Below are 23,334 nucleotides of genomic sequence, written 5' to 3' on the forward strand. Positions count from 1 at the left end.
AAGAAATAATGACAGAAAACTTCCCCCACCTGGTGAAAGAAATAGACTTATAAGTCCAGGAAGCGCACAGAACCCCAAACAAAAGGAATCCAAAGAGGACCACACCAAGACACATAATAATTAAAATGCCAAGAGCAAAAGACAAAGAGAGAATATTAAAAGCAGCAAGAGAAAAACAGTTAATTACTTACAAGGGAGCACCCATACGATTGTCAGCTGATTTCTCAACAGAAACTATGCAGGCCAGACAGGAGTGGCAAGAAATATTCAAAGTGATGAATAGCAAGAACCTGCAACCAAGATTACTCTACCCAGCAAAGTTATCATTCAGAATGGAAGGTCAGATAAAGAGCTTCACAGATAAGAAAAAGCTAAAGGAGTTCATCACCACCAAACCAGTATTATATGAAATGCTGAAAAGTATTCTTTAAGAAGAGGAAGAAGAAAAAAGTAAAGATAAAAATTATGAACAACAAATACATATCTATCAACAAGTGAACCTAAAAATCAAGTGAATTAAAAACCTGAGGAACAGAATAAACTGGTGAATATAATAGAATCAGGGGCATAGAAAGGGAGTGGACTGATAATTCTCAGGGGGAAAGGTGTATAGGGGGTGCAGGAAGAGACTGGACAAAAACCGTACACCTATGGATGAGGACAGTAGGGGGGAGGTAAGGGTAGAGGGTGGAGTGGGAACCGGGTGGAGGGGAGCTATGGGGGGAAAAAGGAGAAACAATTGTAATAATCTGAACAATAAAGATTAAATTTAAAAAAATGCAAAACTGACCATTTCTGGTTTAATTTTTTTTCTTTTTAAAAAATATGGAATGCTTCACTAATTTGCATGTCATCCTCGTACAGGGTCCATGCTAATCTTCTCTGTATCATTCCAATTTTAGTATATGTGCTGCCAAAGTGAGCACTCTGGTTTAATTTTTGACTATGTAACAGCACTGATAGAGGATGAGAGAATCTATGATTTCAGCAAAGTAATCATAAAGAAATTAGAAACACTGAAGACCCAAGAACCACCTGAAACTGCAGCAATAATTGTGTTAATACATTTTGGGGGTAGGGTGAAGTGGTGAGAAGTCCACAGCTTTTATCAGATACTCCAGGGATCCACCAACTCCAAATGTAAAGATTTACCTGACTCTATCCTCAACATGAACTAACAATGTGTGACATGATAGGTTTAAGAGGTAATAAAATCATGGAAAACACACACACACACACTAAAAGAGATAATCCGCCCAGCCGGTATAGCTCAGTGGTTGAGCGTCAACTTATGAACCGGGAGGTCATGGTCCAATTACCAGTCAGGGCACATGCCTGGGTTACCGGCTTGATCCCCAGTAGGAACATGCAGGGGGCAACCAATCAATGATTCTCTCTCATCATTGACACTTCTATCCCTCTTTCCCTCTCCCTTCCTCTCTCTGAAATCAATAAAAAAACATATTTAAGAAAAATAATAAAATAATAAGACAATCCCATGTTCTGCATTCGGGTGAAACCACAATTAAAACAGTGTTTAGTTCCATCACTACACTTTAGACAACGGTAAAACAGACCATGTCTGAAGAAGATGGCAACTGTTTTTACGACCAATAAGTAGAAGTTAGGAGGAAGATGTTTGGCCAGTACAAAAAAAAAAAAAAGCTTTGTACTTAAAACTGTCAACATAATGAATGTTCATTGCATTATTATCTCTAAGAGCACAAAAACTAGGAACAACTCAAATATATATCAGTAAGACATTGGTTGACCAGGCCGGTGTGGCTCAGTGGTTGAGCACTGACCTATGAGCCAGGAGGTCACGGTCAGGGCACATGCCCGGGTTGTGGGCTTGATCCCCAGCAAAGGGCATGCAGGAGGCAGCCGATCAATGATTAGCTCTCATCATTGATGTTTCTAGCTCTCTTTCCCACTCCCTTCCTCTCTGAATTCAATAAAAATATATATATTTTTTTTAAAAAACACATCAGTTGAATAAACTTGGTATACGCCATATGCGGTAGTCATTAAAAAGAATTAGGTTACTCCATGTGCACTAATGCAGACATTCAAAATGTCAAATGACAAAAACTGCAGAAAAGTATATAGAATATTCTCAAAAAAACAAAAATTAACTGTTTTACACAGTTCACAGTACATGCAGGGGAAAACATGTATATGTGGATAACATTCATCGGTGAGTTGCTGGGGACTTGCCCTTTTTAGACTCCATATAGGTCTGTATTTAGCTTTCCTACAAGGGCTACATTAATAAAAAGTATGGGTACACATTTTCTCAAGTCAGGGACTGTCTACCTCCAGAGTCAGTGAGCATCCTGCCACTGGAGGTAGTCCAAGTGTGACCACATATCAGGAGCACTAAAGAGGGATTCCAGTGTCACACGAGGTCTAGGAGAATGGCCTGTAATGGCCTTCCACCTTCCAACTCCAGGGTCTTGCAGATCCCATCAAACTGGGTCAGTTTAACTGCTTCTCAGAGTTAGTTTCCTCTCTCATTTTATACCAAATCTTCTGGTCCCTTTTCCTCTTATCCACTCATTCAATGTGCTCCTTTGAAACTTGGATTCCAAAGAGTTTCCAAGATTCACTCCACCTCTATGTTAAAGTCCAAACTAGAGCTACATATCTGTATCCAGTCTGTCCTACCGTTAAGCCTCTGATAAAGGAAGTTGTGCCGTTTGAGATAGCTGCTTATACCATAAAAAATTCTAAGCAAAGGAATTTAGCTCCTACTTCTCCCCAACAAGGTCAGAAGTTCTAGATCTATCTTGTCCTTTTCCCAGAGCTATGTATTGCTGCAACTTTCCTCTAAAACCACACAATGTCAATAAGCATAATTAGTTTCTTCTTTCATTATAGAAACATAGAATTAATGCCTCTCTGATAATTCTGCACAAAGTAATTACAGATATTCTCTGCTTCAAAACAAAAGATGGGAGGGCTAAAAACCTTCTAGGTGAATGGAAACGTTCAAAATGCATTAATGAAAGGAGCTATCCAAAAAGGAACATGTGGCTCATTTTTTCATAGAAAAAGCATTTCTGCCATCATTCACTCCTCATATAACAGTTAAACTATCTGTATATCAGGTGCTCTCAAAAAGAAAGATATGGAAAGAATGACATTTCTTTCATGTTCTGAACTACTTTTCTTATCCTTTCATAGGATTTAAAAAGTTGTCTTATTTAGAAACTTGAAAAGAATATATTCATTATTTATCACTTTTCTTGCTTTGATACCTTAAAACTATTACGAAAAGCATTTTGTCTTATTCTGAATACAAAATAAAATCATGTCTTAAAAACGGATCTGATAATTTTAAATTGGTCACTTCCTCCTTTAATCTTCTTTTAGTTTAATGTAATTCTGCGTATGCACATATGCATATAGTTAGAGAAAATTTGAGATATTAATTTTAAATGTGGTTCTTGTAAATATATATTAAGTCAAAGAAATAATAACTAGCCATTACCACTGAGCAAAAATTCCATGTCTCTACCTTCACTGTCAAAATGTTACATAATCCGCCGGGACGGTGTGCTCAGTGGTTGGGCATCACCCCGGAAACAGGATTCCTGGTCAGGGCACATGCCTGGGTTGCAGGCTCCATCCCCAGAAGGGGCCATCTGTGCAGGAGGCAGCCAATCGATGATGTTTCTCATCAATGTTTCTATTTCTCTATCCCTTTCCCTTCCTCTCTCTCTAAAAATCAATAAAAAACATATTTAAAAAAACATTAAAAAAAGATCCCAGGTCTTATGCTGTGAACAAATATCCAGTTTAGATATTTCCCTTTATGAAAGGAATCAGTTGCATGAACAGATACCTCTTTGGCCCTTCCTACTCCAAAAATGCTAATTTTTGAAATGTCTAAGGTGTCATATGGAAGACTGGGTTTTATCACCCCTACTCCATAATCCAATCTTCTGAAAAGAAATATCCAGAAACAACGAAGTTACTATCATGGGGCTTTAGTGGTAAAGCAAATGAGATCTTTGGGAACTACAGCTACATTTGATATAATTGCTTAGTAAAATGTGGAGCAGTCTTTATATGCTTAGTAAAATGTGGAGCAGTCTTTATATGTTGTATTGTGAAAGCATCTCCCTGTATTAGAAGCTTATTTATAAAACCATGTTCAGAACTGAAGCACAAAAAAGTTTGGTTTAAATTGCTTTAAATTAATGTTTGTTCTGAAAAACAGAGTTAATGACCAGGGATATTAACTGCTAAGTATTATCTGATTATACTAATATTTAGGTAATACACCTAAGTTTTAGAATTTATACCTGCTAAGTACAAATCCTCTCAGTAGTACTCTAATTGTAGTCAAATACCAAATGGTAGAATCAAATTTTAACAAGGGCTTACACATCCTCTCTTCTCCTAGCAGGCCAGAGTCTAAAAACTTGAAGTCAAGTGACCATAGTAAATGGGGGCAAGGGAGAAGACCCCTCAGGATAATCTATCCCGTGGTCGGCAAACCGCGGCTCGCAAGCCACATGCGGCTCTTTGGCCCCTTGAGTGTGGCTCTTCCACAAAATACCATGGCCTGGGCGAGTCTATTTTGAAGAAGTGGTGGCAGAAAAAGTTTAAGTTTAAAAAAATTGGCTCTCAAAAGAAATTTCAATCGTTGTACTGTTGATATTTGGCTCTGTTGACTAATGAGTTTGCCCACCACTGATCTATCCTATATAATAAGAGAGGGATATGCTGATTATCCATTATGCCCTGTGGCGTAACAATGGACCGCGTAATGACCCGATCACCTCATAACGACCGGATCAGGATCTGCAGGAGGGTGGGGCAGCGAACTACAAGCGGGCGGCGGAGAGCTACAGGACCGGGCAGGGCAGCAAGCTATAAGGGAGCGGGGGGAGCTACAGGAGGGCGGCAGCAACCTACTGGCGCACGGATTCATGCACAGGGCTACTAGTATATTTATAAAAGCCTAAGCGACCATCCAACCATTTGACCAGTAGTTATGACATGCATTGACCACCAGGGGTCAGACGCTTGACACAGGAGCTGCCGAGCTGCGGTGACTTGGCAACTGCGGTTCTCGGGTGACACACCTGGAACCAGAGGGAGGGAGCCTGATTCTGGGGCGTGTCACCCAAGAACCACCCTCTCGCAATCCAGGACCTCCTCGGGAGAGCCAGTTTCAGCCCAATGCCTGCAGGACAGGCTGAGGGACCGTCCGCATTGGTGCACAAATCTGTGCACTGGGCCTCTGGTGTTCTAATAAGTTTCAGCACAATCTGGTTAGTTCTCTAGCCTTTCAACTTTTCTATAAAGTGAAAACTATTTAATTCAAAAATAAATGTGCTGCCCTGACCAGTTTGGCTCAGTGGATAGAGCGTCGGCCTGCACACTGAAGGGTCCCAGGTTCGATTCCAGTCAAGGGCATATACCTTGGTTGCGGGCACATCCCCAGTAGGGGGTGTGCAGGAGGCAGCTGAGCGATGTTTCTCTCTCATCGATGTTTCTAGCTCTCTACCTCTTTCCCTTCCTCTCTGTAAAAAATCAATAAAAAACATTTAAAAAATAAATAAATAAAATGTGTTTAGCCTGGCCAGTGTGGCTCAATGGTTGAGCATCGACCTAAGAACCCCAAGGTCACGGTTCAATTCCTGGTCAGGGCACATGCCCAGGTTCCGGGCTCAATCCCCAGTGTGGAGCCTGCAGGAGGCAGCTGATCGATGCTTCTCTCTCATCATTGATGTTTCTATCTTTCTCTCCCTCTCTGAAATCAATAAAAATACATCTTAAAAGTAAATAAATTTCTAAAATGTGCTTAAAAAGTCTAAGTTCCTTCCAATTTTGGTGCAATGGTAATAGAGCATCACTGGAAATTAAATAAGTGCACAACCCTAAAAGGTAGGAAAAAAAACTTAAGACTACCTTATTATCTGATTATACTAATATTTAGGTAATACACCTAAGTTTTAGAATTTATACCTAAGGAGGAATTTCTGTATTTATGGAAGTATTCTCAATCATGTAAATATTTTATCTATAAATATGCTAGGATAGAAAGATAGCCAAATCAAAGGTTTAATCTAAAACTAATTTGTGGCCCTAGCCAATTTGGCTCAGTGGATCGAGTGCCGGCCTGTGGACCAAAGGGTTCCGGGTTCGATTCACGTACCTTGATTGCAGGCGGGCCCTGGTCAGGCCCTGTCTTTCCCTTTCTCTAAAAATCAATGGAACAATATCCTCGAGTGAGGATTAACAAAAAATAAATAGATAAATAAAAGGTAGATGGTATTAAGAAAATCTTAAAAATAAAAAATAAAGCTTCTGAATGATGAGGCTGACTTATGACATTTGTAACATTTCCTGAGTAAATTTTTAACGTGAGAATTAAAACTTTAAAGCCTAAAATCTTAGTATTTTTCCTGGCTTCTTTCCTGCTCCTAAACTTTTCTCCATTTTTCTGACTTCTCTGATCCTTCCTTTTTTATTTCTGGTTATCATTTTTTTTTAATTGATTTTTTACAGAGAGGAAGAGAGAGGGATAGAGAGTTAGAAACATCGATGATAGAGAAACATCGATCAGCTGCCTCTTGCACAACCCCTACTGGGGATGTGCCCGCAACCAAGGTACATGCCCTTGACCGGAATCGAACCTGGGACCTTTCAGTCCGCAGGTCGACGCTCTATCCACTGAGCCAAACCGGTTTCGGCTGGTTATCATTTCTTTTCTCTTTTTTATCCAATTTATAAAAAAGGTTTTCTTTTTTTACAAATCAATTTAGCTATTCCCATTCCATATCTTCTTTTCCTTTAACTTCATAGTTAATTTCCAATTCTATGCTTTTGTTTTCATCTCCTTTTTATTTAAAAGGAAAATAAGCAAATACACTATGAGGTAATCTCTTTCCCAGGGGATCTAACAGCAGTCAACACCCTAGATTACCAGCACTCTTCAGGAACCTGTGAACCTGGAGCAATACAAGTCAAAGGTAGAAAAATAAGAGCACTCTACATTTATACATGAAAGGCAGAATATTAATATACATTTTTTACTTTTAGCTTTAAATTTTTTAGAACTTTATTATGAATTTTCTAAACAAAGAATAATACGATGATCACTCGTAAATATATCTTGTAGATTAATAGTTGTCATTTTTCTGCCATATTGGCTTTAGCTAGCTAGATAGGTTGAGGGTGCATAACCCATTTCAAAGAAAGTTGTAGACATTATAATGCTTCATTCCTAACTACTTCAGCAAGCATCTCATCTCCCAAGAGTGAGGGGTAGTCCTGCTTAACCATAATATCATTGTTAAAATTAACAGTCATTCCGCCCAACCAGTGTGGCTCTGCAGTTGAGCGTCGACCTATGAACCAGGAGGTCATGGTTCGATTCCCAGTCAGGGTACATGCCCAGGTTGTGGGCTTGATCCCCAGTGGGGGACGTGCAGGAGGTAGCCAATCCATGATTCTCTCGCATCACTGGTGTTTCTCTCTCTCCCTCCCTCTCCCTTCCTCTCTGAAATAAATAAAAAATCTTTTTAAAAAATTAAGTCATTCCTTAATATCATATAATAGCCACCCCATTTTCTGATTTTCTCAGTTGTCCCAAAATGTCTTTTTTAGCCATTTTTTAGGATTTAATCAAGGTTCATAAAGCGCATTTGGTTATGATGTCTCTCTTAATCTAGAATTGTCTGTGTTAACAGAGGCAAAGACCTCTGTTGGAACTAGTAAAAATACATGCCACAGACATTTACATATGTAAAAACTGACACTGAAGTCTAGTTTTAAAACTGGGAATCCACTACTGATAAAAGTAATCATAAGAACTCTTAAACAACTATGTCAAAAGGACATGATCCTTACATTTACTTACAGCTTTCTTTGATTATACAGTGAAAACCACAGGATTGTGCTTTCAGATCTTTTCCTGTCTTTTACTTTTTTCAGTACCATTAAATTTCTTAGGCTGTTTTGATCATGCAAATACCTTAGAATTTTCACAACTCCATAACAACTTCTAAAACAACCCAAGCTGGGCCACAGGGTTAATTAACTGTATGCTTCTTGCACCTCTGGCAGCTATAATCGGAAATCCTTGGACTGAGAGAAACGGACTTGGGTTTCAGTCTGGGCAGTGCCACTTGTTCTGGGATAAGATTCCTATCCTTTTGGAGCTTGTTTTCTTATTTATAAAATGGAGATAGCCTGGCCCTGGCCGGCATGACTCAATGGTTAATGTCAGCCCTCACACTGAAAGGTTGGGGCATGTGCCGGATGCAACCAATTAATGTGTCTCTCACATTGGTGTTTCTCTCTCTCCTTCTCCCACCCTCCCTCCCTTTCACTCTCCTAAAAAAAAAAAAAAATCAATGGAAAAAGCCCTAGCCAGTTTGGTTCAGTGGATAGAGTGTCGGCCTGTGGACTAAAGGGTCCCTGGCTTGATTCCAGTCAAGACATGTGTCTTGGTTGCAGGCTCTTCCCTGGCCCTGACCCCCTCCCTGGTCAGGGCTCCTGCAGGAGACAACCAATCCATGTGTTTCTCTCACACTGATGTTTCTCTCTCTTTCCCTCTCTCTTCCACTCTCCCTAAAAATCAATGGAAAAATATCCTCAAGTGAGAATTAACTAAAAAATAAAAAATAAATTTCAGATTCCTTTAAAAAAATCAATGGAAAAAATATCCTTGCGTGAGGATTAACAACAACAACAACAAAAAAGATGAAATTGATTTTAATATATTTTATTTGACCCAATATATCCAAAATATCATTTGGACATGTAACCAATATAAAAATTACTAATAAGGTAATATACATCTGTTTTGTCACTGTAGTCTTTGAAATCTCAATTCAGACTTGTCAAATTTCAACTATTCAATAGCCACAAGCAGCAACCATATTGAACAGCACAGTTCTAGAGTCATTGATATACACTAATTTTTATATAAGAATAAATAATCTTAATTTTAACTCTTTAGTTAGCTTTAACCCCAATAAATTAAATGGAACAGCTCTAAATTTTTTAAAAGGGGAGGGAAATTTTATGAATCTAAACGAAACACAGAATAGTGTAAACAAAATTTGATGATTTTAGTCATAGGATTGGACTAGTTAGCCTCCTAATATAAAAAAGAAGGATATATTCCAAGTTTGGTCAGAGTTGTTAAATTGTTTTCCAAGACTAACTCTGGCATTGCAATATTTTCCTGTAATTGTTCCTGAAAAAAAAAATGGTGCTAATAAGGAGATGTGTTAACAAGAAGTATAAGGAATAGAGGAACTAAATTAACACCTACACAAGGAAATAATCTGATAAATCCAGAATTTGGAACACACTAAGACAATCAGTAATTTATCTTTAAAAAAAAAAAGTGCCCTGGTTTGACTCAGCGGATAGAGCATCGGCCTGGGACTGAAGGGTCCCAGGTTTGATTCCGGTCAAGGGCATGTACCTCAGTTGCAGGCTCAATCCCTGGCCCTGGTCGGGGTGCATGTGGGAGGCAACCAATCAATGTGTATCTCACTCGCATCCATGTTTCTCTCTTTCCCTCTCTCTGTCTCTCCCTCTCCCTTCCACTCTCTCTAAAAATCAATGGAAAAATATCCTCAGGTGAGGATTAACAACAAAAAAAGTGGGGGACTCTTCTAGATTAAGAAATATTAGACAGACATAACAAAAAACAATGCATAAACCATGACTAGATTCTAGGGCAATTTGGGGACAACTGAGAAAATTTTATTATGGACTAGCTATTAGATGATATTAGGGTCTTACTGTGAATTTTCCTAGTGGAATGGTATTGAACTTGGGTAGAAAAAAGTCCTTATTCAGAGGAGCAGCACATTAAGTATTTAGGAATAATATGTCATGATGTTTGTAACTTATTTTCAGAGATTCAGCAAAACAAATCTATATAAGGCAAATATGATAAGCCTATCTAGGTAGCTAAAGCCAATGTGGTAGAACAATAACAACTATTAACCTACAAGATATATTTACGAGTGATCATTTTACTATTCTTCCAGCTTTTTTACATGCTTAGAAAGTCTAATACAAAGATTTAAAAAATTTAAACCTAAAAGTAAAAAGTGCATATCAATACTCCATTTTTCTAAATTTCAGCAGATAGGATAAAACTACAAATCAAAACTGCCTATAGCCCTAGCTGGCTTGGCTCAGTGGATAGAGCGTCAGCCTGCGGACTGAAGGGTCCCAGGTTCGATTCCAGCCAAGGGTACATGCCTGGGTTGCAGGCTCGATTCCTAGTAGGGGGCATGCAGGAGGCAGCCAATCAATGATTCTCTCTCATCATTGATGTCTCTATCTCTCTCTCCTTCTCCCTTCCTCTCTGAAATCAATAAAGAAATATATATTTTTAAAAACTGCCTATACATTTCCTCACATAGATTCTCATAGTAAAAAAGAACCAGCACAGATGTAACATGTCTTCATTTCTGTGCCCTTTCTGGCATTGAGCATATATAATGGATATTAAAACCGCCTTGTTTGAGACCTGCAGTTGCTAAGCACAGGGAAAATAAAATAGATGGACCCAATTTTCAAGCTCAAAATACAGGGTTGGGTAAAAGTAGGCTTACAGTTGTTCATAAGGAAAACAATAAAATAATAAATAATAATACAAGAATAAACTCAACTGTAAACCTACTTTTGCCCCACCCTGTATAATGGTGTGAAATAGTCCCAATTCTTACTTCCTAACCAAATTTTCCAGTTTAGTTTGGTTTCTGAAGTTTTATTACTAGAGATAAAGTCTCAAATCTAGCTAATTTATTGTTTTGCAACATTTTGAAAGCCACAGATTCTTTTGATAAACATTAACTCATACACTAAGACAAGAATAACTGACTACCTTCCATTTATCTTACCAGTATTATTAAAATAAAACAAAGATTTCTCAGTGGCCAGGGCCTTATTAAGTTTTCCTAAGAAATCAACTCAAGAAGGAAGCCTTACAACATTTTCATTCTGATGAGATTCCCAATACCTGGCCAATGGGTAATAACCACCTCCTATGCAAACAATCCATCAAAAGGTACAACTGGCATTTTATATGATTTTCAAAATTATCCGATGGTAATAACTTGCGGCCACTGTCACTATTGACCAGCTTGAACTGATAATTGGAATATAAAAAGGTTTTGTAGCTCGGCACTTAAAAATCACTTACTATCAATTATCCATCATATTGTCTCACAAGAGGGGAAATTTTATTTTCTATTTCACAAGTACTTTCATCTAGTTGGAGGGTTTTTGTTTGTTGTAGTAGTGGAAAAGCATTTGTATCCTATATAATAAAGAGGTAATATGCAAATTGCTCGTCGCACCCTTACAAGATGGTTGCCTACGACCAGGCTGGCAGGGGTGTTAGTGAGGGACGACCAAATGACTGAACAGCAGGCTGCATGGGGCAACCAGGCCGGCAGGGGTCTTAGTGAGGGACGACCAAACAACTGAACAGCAGGCTGCATGGGGCAACCAGGCCGACAGGGGGGTTAAGTGAGGGACGACCAAATGACTGAACAGCAGGCTGTGTGGGGTGACCAGGCCGGCAGGGGTGTTAGTGAGGGACGACCAAATGACTGAACAGCAGGCTACGTGGGGCAACCAGGCCGGCAGGGGTGTTAGTGAGGGACGACCAAACAACTGAACAAGCAGGCTATGTGGAATGACCAGGCCAGTGGAGGGGTTAGTGAGGGACGACCAAATGACTGAATAGAAGGCTGTGTGGGGTGACCAGGCCGGCAGGGGGGTTAGTGAGGGACAACCAAACAATTGAACAGCAGGCTGCGTGGGGCGACCAGGCCAGCTAGGGGGGAGCTGTGAGAGGCGACCAGGCTGGCGGAGGGGGGGGGGCAGTTGGGGGCGACCAGGCCAGCAGGGGGGTCAGCTGGGGGTGACCAGGCTGGTGGGAGGGGGCAGTAAGAGGCGACCAGGCCCGGGAGGCAGTTAGGGGCGACCAGGCTGGCAGGGGGGGGCAGTTAGGGGCAATCAGGCTGGCATGCAGAGGCAGTTAGGGGTGACCAGGCAGGCAGGCAAGCAATTAGGAGCCAGCAGTCCAGGATTGTGAGAGGGATGTCCGATTGCCGGCAGTTGGACATCCCCCGAGGGGTCCCGGATTGGAGAGGGTGCAGGCTTGGCTGAGGGGACCCCCACCCCCGTGCACGAATTTCGTGCACCAGGCCTCTAGTTTAATATATAAAGACAAAACAGGATTCTCCCAGAGAAAGAGAGGGATAAAAACAGAAGGAAAAAAATCAAAACAGAGACAAAAGATTTACATAGTTGGTGTACTATGATTATCACTGAACAAAAATAATTAAGAAATGTATTCTTTAGTTTCAATTATTTCTGCCTTATCAGTACATTCTGAGAATAAAGGTAATAAAATCCAGAAAACTGAGTTCTGTATTAAAGTATAAATATTCATTTATCCTCCATCCCTCCTTTCATGTAGATAAAATAAAAGTATGTTAATGATATTTCACAGGGAAAAGATTATGCCAGGCTGCTGTTATTGGAAGGCGCAAATCTGTTTTATTTTTCAAATGGTGTATATGGCCTTCTTTTGCAAATATTGTATTTTTATCACCAGGTTTGGTTAACTAAAGCTTAATAACTATTTAACATGAAGGGTGTCGACCAAAGCTTTACAAGTGCTTTCTAGAAAGAAGATGCAAGATAAACAGAGCCCCAGAGGTAAACCATGTGATTAGAAACCAATTAAGTTAAGCAATTACTGAAACTGCTTTCTCTCCTTTGGGCAAGAAAAGATCACAAGTGAGACTCTGATATAAAAATGAAAAATGCTTACATGCAAAAAGGCCAAGGCTGCTTTGGAGAAAAACTATTTTTACGATAGTAAAACTATTACATGGTAAAAAGTACACAGTTTGATCAATGTAGATGAAAGATTTATAATCTATTTGTTTAGAAATGTAGAAACAATGGTTTTAGATGTAAATATAATTTTCATGGTTAAATGTAGTTAGCATGCACAGTGAAACGGGGGAAAACAGAACTAAGAGCAGGGGACAGAAATTGCCACTAGGACCTATTGGTTTTCTAGAGCTATTTTATGTTTTCTTACATTTTAGAGGAATATGAAACTGTATTAATGCATCATTCAGAACTAAAAAACTCCTCAACTCTATATTTAATTTTTTTAAAGAGAACTAAAGAAAAAAATGTATGTGTTATGAAATCATACATTTTTTAAATAGCAATATGCAGTAAAGAGATGAATTTATTGGGAACTAGCCTCACACGATTCAGAGTTCATTACTTAGTGAAGAAAGAAAAGCCAAAGCAAGCTTGTAATATTTTGGGCTAAATAATTGTGTTTCTACTTTAAAAGAACTTTTAAAATGAAACCACTCCACTACTTACCTAATTCTTCTTTCACCCACAAAATGTTTTTAAAAACCTAAATGCACAAGCTAAAACAAATTAGACCTCTTAGACATAAAACTATTCTTATCAACTATTCATTCTCTTTTTGGCTCCTGACCAAGCCTGGGAATCTTATCTATAAAGATATCCTGCCTTAACTAAATTAGTACCATCTATTGCTTTCAAATGCACTAACCTTCTCAAAAACACTGGATGGGGTCATCAAGCAAAACCTGATGTTCTGAATAATGGTATCGGTATGTCTCCAGCGTCTTCTATCATGCCGCAGCCAAGACTGCACAGCCTCGTACAGCTCTATCTCTGGGAACCTGCTCAGATGATCATTATCCAAATAAGACATGAGCTTCTCAAAACTCAGATAAGACAGGAAGTCAGGCCTGGACATGAGTGGCACAAAGTTGTCTAGCAGAAAGGATTCCAGCTTCTCCCTAACTCCCTCGATGTTCACACCGAAATCATCTAAGAGTCTCATGATTTCTGCACAGTTTTCTAAGCAGATTTTTGCTAACAGGAAAGAGCAGCAGAACTTCACCACTTCTATAAGTTGAACATACATGGCAGCCTGAAGAATCTCATGAACAGTATTCATACTCAGTTCTATAGTTCCATAGTACATAAACTGAAGTACGTGGCTGAAGCCAGTAGCAGTTAGACCTTTTAAGTGAATTTTGTCCTGATCACGCTCCCTCATGTCTGCAGTAAACATAATTCTGAAGTAATCACTCTGGGTGGCCAAAAGTGCTTTATGGGCATGGAACTGATGATCGTCAATAACCAGAGTGACATCAAGCAGCAGTCGCTCCTCATACAGTGTTCTGAACCCAGCAGAGACACTGGTGTCATGGAGGGAGGAACAGAATCCTTCCATCTCCCCTGCCATGAATCACCTGGAAAAAAAGTAATCAAAGAAAACTGTGTTAATCATTTCCATGCATTCTGAAGACATTATTAACTTAGAGCTTAAACAATTTTTTATAATTATCTCAATTCCACTGTCTAAGTCCTAAATGTACAAGCCCTTTGGGAGAAGATAACCTAAAGATTTGCAGGCTAATGTTTTTTGGCTTCCCTACCTGGGGAAAAAAATTTATTAAATATCTACCAAAAATGGTAAATTGTTAACTTAAAAACAATAATATGCCTATTCCATTGATTTTTTATACTGCTCGCCAAATATATCTAAACATGTCCCCAGATTAACAACACAAAGAGGATGTCTTAGTCAAATACTAAATTATGAAAGAGAGAGAAAAAAAATTAAATCAAAAAGTACACTGTTGACCTTGAAAACTCCTAGAACTGTACCCAAAGGAAAGACTCACATAAATATGCCAAGTTGTCTACACAAGGTTTTTCTTTCTAGCCTTATTTATAATAAAAAATTGGATAGTATTCAAAAGTCTAATAATAAGATTATTAAATAAATATGGTACAGTCCTATAATGGATTACTATAACAACTACCTATTCTAACAAAGGATATTTATTAGGTATTGTTATGTGGAAAAAAGCAGGCAACTGCGATATAGACAATATATTTTCAAAAATTAAATACACATGTATATGTTTAGATGAGAAAATGTCCAGAGGAATATATACCAAAATTATGTCCCTAGATAGGAGTTCAAGAGTTGAGGTTTAACTTTTCCCTTTTACTTACCTCATTAACATTGTTTTTAAAAATGATCATTGCTTATATATTTAAAATATGAATATGTAAAAGGAAATTAAACCACATTTTCGAGTATCAGAGAAATGAAGCCAAGATAGTGAAATTAAAATAGATCTCTTAAGTAAAGCCAAATAAACTAAGCCAGTCTATTAGAGACTGTTTATGAAGTAATTTTCTCCTTTTCACAGAACCCCAACCCAGACCATCTATCCTCTCAATTCTCATCCTCACACAGCTCTGAGCATCCTCCCCAACGACCCATCTTCCCATCCCAATTCCCTCTCAACCCTTTCTACTGTGCCCAGTGGAACCTTGCATCAGTGTAAACAAATTCCCCTATAGGCTCATGCTGGTCACACCAAGTTTTCTCTGCAGTCTGATTTAAATAAGAAAAATACTTTTCTATATTCTTCATAGAACAAAGTGCTCTCCTATAGCTTACAAACCTATTTTCTAAACCTTCTCTTATCTTTCTACTGTCCTTTTTCTAAAACATGGCCTTTCACTCAGATAAAAAATCCATCCTCTGCTCTAACCGGTTTGGATCAGTGGATAGAACATCGGCCTGCAGACTGAAAGGTCCCAGGTTCGATTCCCATCAAGGGTATGTACCTTGGTTGCGGGCACACCCCCAGTAGGAGGTGTGCAGGAGGCAGCTGATCGATGTTTCTCACTCTCTATCCCTCTCCCTTCCTCTCTGTAAAAAATCAATAATATATATATAAAATCCATCATCTATTTCTCCTTGTCACTTATCTATCACACTAGAGGCCCGGTGCACAAAAAATTCATGCCCAGGTAGAGTCCCTAGGCCTGGCCAGCAATCAGGGCCGATAGGGGCCTTCCTTCGTTCCGTGGCACACTCCCTGGTGGTCAGCGCACGTCATAGCAAGTGGTCCAACTCCCAAGGGGACAATTTGTATATTCGCCTTTTATTATGTAGGAGGATACTCACATCCTGATCAATCTCTCCCCCACATTTCCTGACAACTTTGGCACCTGGCTAAGAGTCATTTCCTACACCTCTTTAATGCTCACGTAAGATCATTCATTCAAATACCTAGAATCAAAGTTCCCTGACCACTTCATCCTACAACCTCCCCCCTGCTTCCATTTTAAAACCTTAGCCCCAAACCTGTTGGACCTTACCACAATCCAGAAGGGATCCACACCTGCAATTTTAACTGTTAACTTCCCAACTCTCTGCCTTAACCTCTTTCTCTCTTCACTTGATTAATCATATCCAAACTTTACCTCTGTCCTTCTTCTCCAGCTTAGACCTCCTAGTATGACTCAATTTCTCAAGCTCTTTCCTTTCCCTGGTTGGTTATTTGGACCATGAACCCTCCACAATCACCTGCTCTACCTCCTTTTTTTTATTTTATTGATTTCAGAGAGCAACGGAGAGGGAGAGAAAGATAGAAACATCAATGATGAGAATCACTGATTGGCTGCCTCCTGCATGCCCCCACTGGGGATTAAGCCCACAATCCAGGCATATGCCCTTCACCAGAATTGAACCCGGATCCCTTCAATCCGCAGGCTGACGTTCTATCCACTGAGCCAAACCAGCTAGGGCTCTACCTCCTTATTGAGGGAAACCATCACTGCCAATCTCACTACTCTACAATCAATGCCTCCCCCTTTATTTATTAAAAGAAAGAGCCTGTCTGTATGCCAGGCACAATGTTAGGTACTGAGTGAGGTATGTGCCTTTCAGGAATTATCTCTGTACCCTGGATTTGGCAGAGCCTTCAGTTGCCAAGAGTGAAAAGGCAGCTTCCACAGACATGCTAAAGACACTACACTTCGCTCTTTCCATCTCCGGCTGCCGCAGCGTGAGGAGCTGCCGCCATGTCTGCCCGCCTACAATGGATGATCGTGCGGAACTGCTCCAGCTTCCTAATGAAGAGGAACAAGCAGACGTACAGCACCGAACCCAAAAACCTGAAGGCCCGCAACTCCTTTCGCTACACCGGGCTGATTCACCGCAAGACGGTGGGCGTGGAGCCGGCGCCCGTCGGCAAAGGGGTGGTGGTCATCACGAAGCGGAGATCCAGCCAGCGAAAGTCGGCCACCTCCTACGTGCGCACCACCATCAACAAGAACGCCTGGGCCACCCTGAGCAGCATCCGGCACGTGATCCGCAGGAACAAGTACCGCCCGGATCTGCACATGGCCGCCATCCGCAGGGCCAGCGCCATCCTGCGCAGCCAGAAGCCCTTGATGGTGAAGAGGAAGCGGCCCGCCCTACCAAGAGCACCTGAGCACCCCTCCCCCTAAAGCAATAAAGGTACCAGCCAGCTCTCCTCAAAACCTAAAAAAAAAAAAAGAAAAAGACACCACACTTCTCCACTCTTGTGAATAGATTTTACTGTTGCTTCATCAATATGTTGTCTATGAAGTAAATATGCAACAGCCCCATTCTCAACTTGTTTGAATTACTCTTCCATGTCCAATTAAAAAATTAAAAAGGTGATCTACAAAAAAATATGTTGTCTATGACACCCTATATTTAACTTCTTAACATATTAATCCATGTATTCAGTAGTTATCCCAGTCTGGTGTCATCTAAAAATAAAAAACCATTAATAAATTAAAGTCTGAAAGGATCATATACACAAGTGTTAAAAAATGGTTATATTGGGCCCGGACCGGTTTGGCTCAGTGGATAGAGCATCAGCCTGCAGACTGAAGGGTCCCGGGTTCAATTCCGGTCAAGGGCATGTACCTTGGTTGCAGGCACATCCCCAGTAGGGGGTGTGCAGGAGGCGGCTTATCGATGTTTCTAATTCTATTCCTCTCCCTTCCTCTCTGTAAAAAATTAATAAAATATATATTTTTTAAAATGGTTGTCTTGGAATAGAAGAATATCAGGAAGTTTTACCTTTCCCCCCCTTTTCGCTAATTTGTTTTTTATCTGCAAAGAAAGTGTATTATTGTTTTGTAAAAGTCCATTTTTTAAAAATCTAAAAAAAAATCCTTAATTGCCAAATTCAATAGTGATATCCCAGTCCCCTATTTCTCAGAAACCTTCTGCACCATAGCATAGCTCATCACTCAGCTTCATGACACTACTTTTTTAAATGCTTTAATTGATTTTTTAGAGAGAGAGAAAGGGAGAGGAAGAAGTGATAGAAACACTGATGAGAGAAACATTGATGGGCTACCACCTCCTGCATGCCACCTCTCCTCCCCAGCTGGTGATCAAGCCTGCAACCTGGGCATGTGCCCTGACAGGGAATCTGAACCAGTGACTTCTTGGTACATAGGTTAATGCTTAACCACTGAGCAACACTGGCCTCACACTATTTTCCTGATTCTTTTCCTATTCTTGGGCTGCTTATTTCTGTCTTTCCTAAGTTCATTTTCCTTGAGCTACCTTATTCCTTGAGCCACTCCTTAATCACTGGTGTTCCCTAAGATTTTGTTCTTGCAGTTTTTTCTTCTTTTTCTTTTTAAAAAAATATATTTTTATTGATTTCAGAGAGGAAGGAAGAAGGAGAGAGAGATAGAAACACCCATGATGAGAGAAAATCATGGATCGGCTGCCTCCTGCAAGTCCCCCACTGGAGATCGAGCCCACAACCCAGGCTCAAAGGCGACTCTCTATCCACTGAGCCAAACCGGCTAGGGCTTGCACTTTTTTTTTTTTTTTCATCTCATCTAAGCACCGTCTCCCTACATGGACTCATCTAAACCCATGGTTTTCACTAATACCTATCTTTACTGTTACCTTGATAATCTCCATCCTTATACCAGTCCTCTAGATAGCAAATGGCCTGTCAGACACTTCAGGATCCCCACAGGGATCTCAAAATCATCATTTCTAAACTGAATCATAATTATATCTTCCCCCAACCAGTTCTTTGGTATTTCCCATCTTATCAAGAGGCATTCTAGGTGCCTCTTTGTCCCCATTTGTCTCTTAACTTAGCTTGAAGTCTTATTGATTGTACCACATCATATGTTCACTTACTTAAGACAGCAAAGTATTCACAAGATGAAATTAATATCAAATTTTTTATTAGTACTCCACTAATCCAAAAGCTATATACTTTCATTCTGGAAAGGTAGAGCACAAGAGAGCTATCTATAATTTAGAAAATAGTATGAAATATTTTAGACCCTTCAGAGAACTGCTTTACTAACACACTAAAGATTAAACTATGGGACTTTTCCCCCTGAATTGTTTTTAAAGGTAAAATTTAATGAGCTTAGAATTTTCCAAGTGATATGAGGCACTGCACACAAATGAGTACCAGGAACAAAAGGTAGTGTCTGAATAATCACACATTCTGGCTATCAACATCACACTGATTATCAATTTCCAAAATAATTAGAATAAAGTAGCAAATTAAACTGGACGAAAAGTTTAATATTTCATTATCTTTCTCAGCATCATTATGGATTACCAATTACTGCTCTGACTCATCAAGATGTATTGGTCACATTTAATGGAGATTTAATAATAGAAGGCTACACATCAGCATTCATATACTTGAGAGTAGACTGCGTTGTTTCATTAATCTATTTCAACAGTGCTTAACACCATATATTTCACTTCTTGTGAAAGTAACCCTCTCTATTCAACAGTTATCACTATCTTATAAAGTCTCAAACAGCTAATATTCACCTTTCTGGAAAAAAGATCCATATAAAGGAAATTTTTAAAAAGTGATAGATACTATGCGGCGGGTAGCTCGGTTGGAGCTTGTCCCATACACCAAAAAGTTGCGGGTTTAATTCCCGTCAGGGCACATACCTAGGTTGCGGGATTTTTGTTGTTTTTTAAATTATTTTTATTGATTTCAGAGAGGAAGAGGAAGGGAGAGGGAGAGATAGAAACATCAATGATGAGAGAGAATCATTGATCGGCTGCCTCCTGCACGCACCACACTGGGGATCGAGCCCGCAACCCGGGCATGTGCCCTTGACCAGAATCGAACCTGGACCCTTCGCTCCACAGGCCGATGCTCGATCCACTGAGCCAAACCGGCTAGGGCCAGGTTGCAGGTTTGATCCCCTCAGGGTGTGTACAGGAAGTACCGCATCCATGTTTCTCTTACAACGATGTTTCTATCTCCTTTCTTCTCTCTCTAAAATCAGTAATAAAATATATCCTCGGGTGCGAACTTGAGAGCGAGAGAGACTCCGCTTTCTCAAAAAAAAGCAAAAAACAAAAAACGCTCTAGGTTCCAGATACTTACTATGATGAAAACATCCTACGGCAAAGAAGCAAGGAAAGCGGGGAGGATTGGTAATCTGTGAGTCAAAATTTGACCCTAAACATGTAAATACATTACCCACTCTCCTCTGCGCACCCACAGCCCACCGACGGGGGGGGGGGGGTTCCCAGCAGAAGGGTTTCCACCCTGTGCTCCCACCGACCCCGATCGCATATGGTCGACCCAGGTGGGGAAAATGAATCAAGATGAACACTCTTTCGTCAAAAATTTATAAGAGGAGAGAAATTAAGGGAAAAAGAGAAAGGCACGCACTGGGTCGAACTGGAACTGGAATTTCTGCAGCCACGTGGACTGAGTATCGAGTAAATCCTCCCGTCCCCCCACCCTCCGCCGGGCTCTAGGGTTTTCTCCTCTTGGGATCTCGAGTCATGGGTTCTGCAGACGGGACTCACCCCAGAGGACGAAAGGGGCAAGGCCGTTGTCACCTAGGTTGGCGATGCGTGTCTCCCCAGCGACAGGCTCCGCATCAACTGGGCTACGCACCAAACAAAGGGCAGCAGCACAAGATGGCGGACGCACACGACGCTAGCGCACGCACGACGCTGGCGGACGCACAAAATGGCGGACACACACGAAAAGGAACGCAGTCTTAGAAGCGGGAATCTCTTCAAAGAGCCCTACAGATGGTATTAGAAACCAAGATCTGGGGGATAGCACTTTTGCACCTTCATAAAGTTAAAATATATGTGGAACTATCGTTAAGTTGGGGTGGGGGGGGAGGGTGAGAATGCCCATTTTAAAAAGGGTTGTTAGTTTTCTTCTTGAGTTAATAAAATAATTTTTAATAAAAAAATCAGTCAACTCAGAAGAATAAAGTTGTGAGGATAGGTAATGCTCCCCAACACCTTCATTTTTAAAGTTCCTAGGCCTAGCTCTATTTCTGCCTTTGGGTTGTGAAAGAAACCCTTCCATTCTTAGAATAAATTCTCCCTTTTTACTACCTTAGGTAGGTTTTTCCTAATACAGTTTTAGAACAAAAATAGCTCTACTTTCTTGGTATTATCTTCTCATCTGTAAAATTAGAGCATTCAACATAATATCTAAAATTTTTAATCATAAAATTATCATTTAATCAATTTTATGATTTTACAACTATATAATGCATTTATATAGATATGCAAATAAACTACAGCTATTTTTCAAGTCATAACAATGCACTTGTCAAGTTTATCTGATCTAAACTAACTTCAAAAACTAATTTTTATGTTTTTTAATTGATTTTAGAAAGAGAGGAAGGGGAGAGAGAGAGAAACATCAATGTGAGAGAGAAATATCAATCGGTTGCCTCCCCCTACGCACCTTAACCAGGACCAAACCAGCAACCTGAGTATGTGCCCTGACTGAGAATCAAACCGGTTCACGTTTTGGTGCAAGGGACAACACTTCACTGAGCCACACCAGCCAGCTGAGACATATGCAGTAACTTATTTTCTATATGAAAAAACTTGGTGCATCTATCAGTAAGACTTTAACAGTTTTAGAGCAGCGGCAGTATTTTACACTTTTTCAGTCCACAGGCCAACACTATCCACTGAGCCAAACCAGCTAGGGCAGTATTTTACACTTTTATGGGAAGTATGTGTTCAAGTAGAAAGTGATAAAATACACAGTGATTAACTGGCCAACATGATACAGTCAGGTTACGTCGGCAATCCGACGTAACAGGCAATTTTCGCCGTAAGTCAACCCACCTACATAAGCACCTATGTCACTCACATGGAGCACATACACAGCAGTAATGAAGTGAAACAGTAAAAAAAAATTAAAAGATAACAATTCCTGACCTTTACTTATGGCAAATAAATAATAAAAAACATAAAGCACATATGTACATACGTCGAAATGACGGAATTTTTTTGTTCTTAATAAATACTGTAAATGGGACATGGCGACATAACCACAAAACGACGTACGTCGAGTCCAACGTAACCCGAGGACTGCCTGTATAAGTCTCTGAACATAAGTAGAGTTATGAGTACAGGTCTGGAGTCGGCTACCTATTACCTCTGTGGCCTTGGGGCAAGCTACTTAGCCTCTCTGTGTTCCACTGCCCTCATCTGTGAAAAGGGAATACTAATATTAATAGAGCCTACCACCTCATAGGTGACTGTAAGGATTAAATGAGTTAATACATGTAAAGACAGAACAGATATGGCCCTTAAATACTCCATAACATTAGGGCTTATTATTAGACCCCTTCATGGTGCTACTGACACCAAGATAATAAACCTGATCCCTTAACAGTTCATTTAAGTCTGGAGAAACCCTTCTCCCTAGCAACAGCACTTATAACCCAAGCTCACCTTCTCAGTAGTCTCTCAGGGACCCAGGTCAACTCTAACCAGACTAATGAAGGTACTAAGTCCACAGGTGAAACTTTTCTTCAAGGTCATACAACTAGTTAGAAATAGAGTTAAGACTAGAATCTGATTTGCAAAAAAAAAACAACAACACAAAAACACATGCCTGGCTGATGTGGCTCAGTGGCTGAGCACTGACCTATGAACCAGGAGGTTATAGTTCGATTCCCCGCCAGGGCACGTTCCAGGTTGCAGGCACAGTCTCTCGTGGGAGGCATGTAAGAAGCAGCCGATCGATGATTCTCTCTCATCATTGATGTTTCTCTCTCTCTCTCTCTTTCCTTCCCTCTCTGAAATCAATAAAAATATTTTTTTAAAAAACACAAAATACTGTGGTTAGAAAGAGTAAAAGCTTTGAAATCAGAGAGCCTACTAGTACTTACCACCTGTGTGACCTGGAGAAACTTAGTTAACTTCCTGACCTCAGTTTCCATCCATTTATTAGGAATAATAATCATCATCTTAAGTTGAGGTGGTAATTAAATGAATTAACGTAAGTTAAATGTCTAGCCTCAAGCAAGATACCCACTGGAGGTCAATCAATGCTGGCTTCCCTTGGCCACCTCTTGCCTAATGCTCCTTATCACCCACAAGACCATAGTAACTTGACACCCCTC

At 40.1% G+C, this 23,334-nt stretch overlaps 1 protein-coding gene and 1 pseudogene across 3 annotated transcripts in view; one reads left to right on the plus strand and one right to left on the minus strand.

Moving 5' to 3' along the window:
• The window catches only part of KLHL15 (kelch like family member 15), a 42,606-nt gene that overhangs the window by 10,985 nt on the left and 8,287 nt on the right, over positions 1-23,334 (minus strand). For both annotated transcript variants that reach the window (XM_079765160.1, XM_079765159.1), the window contains exon 3: positions 13,613-14,324. In XM_079765160.1, coding sequence (XP_079621286.1) covers positions 13,613-14,317 — 705 coding nt within the window. In that variant the 5' untranslated portion in view covers positions 14,318-14,324. The remainder of the gene's footprint in view (positions 1-13,612; positions 14,325-23,334) is intronic.
• Positions 16,819-17,375, plus strand: LOC307096095 (large ribosomal subunit protein eL28-like; annotated as a pseudogene). Its single transcript has one exon. The product of its transcript is annotated as a large ribosomal subunit protein eL28-like (transcript).

This window comes from Cnephaeus nilssonii (assembly GCF_951640355.1).
Source record: "Cnephaeus nilssonii genome assembly, chromosome: X".
Lineage (NCBI taxonomy): Eukaryota > Metazoa > Chordata > Mammalia > Chiroptera > Vespertilionidae > Cnephaeus > Cnephaeus nilssonii.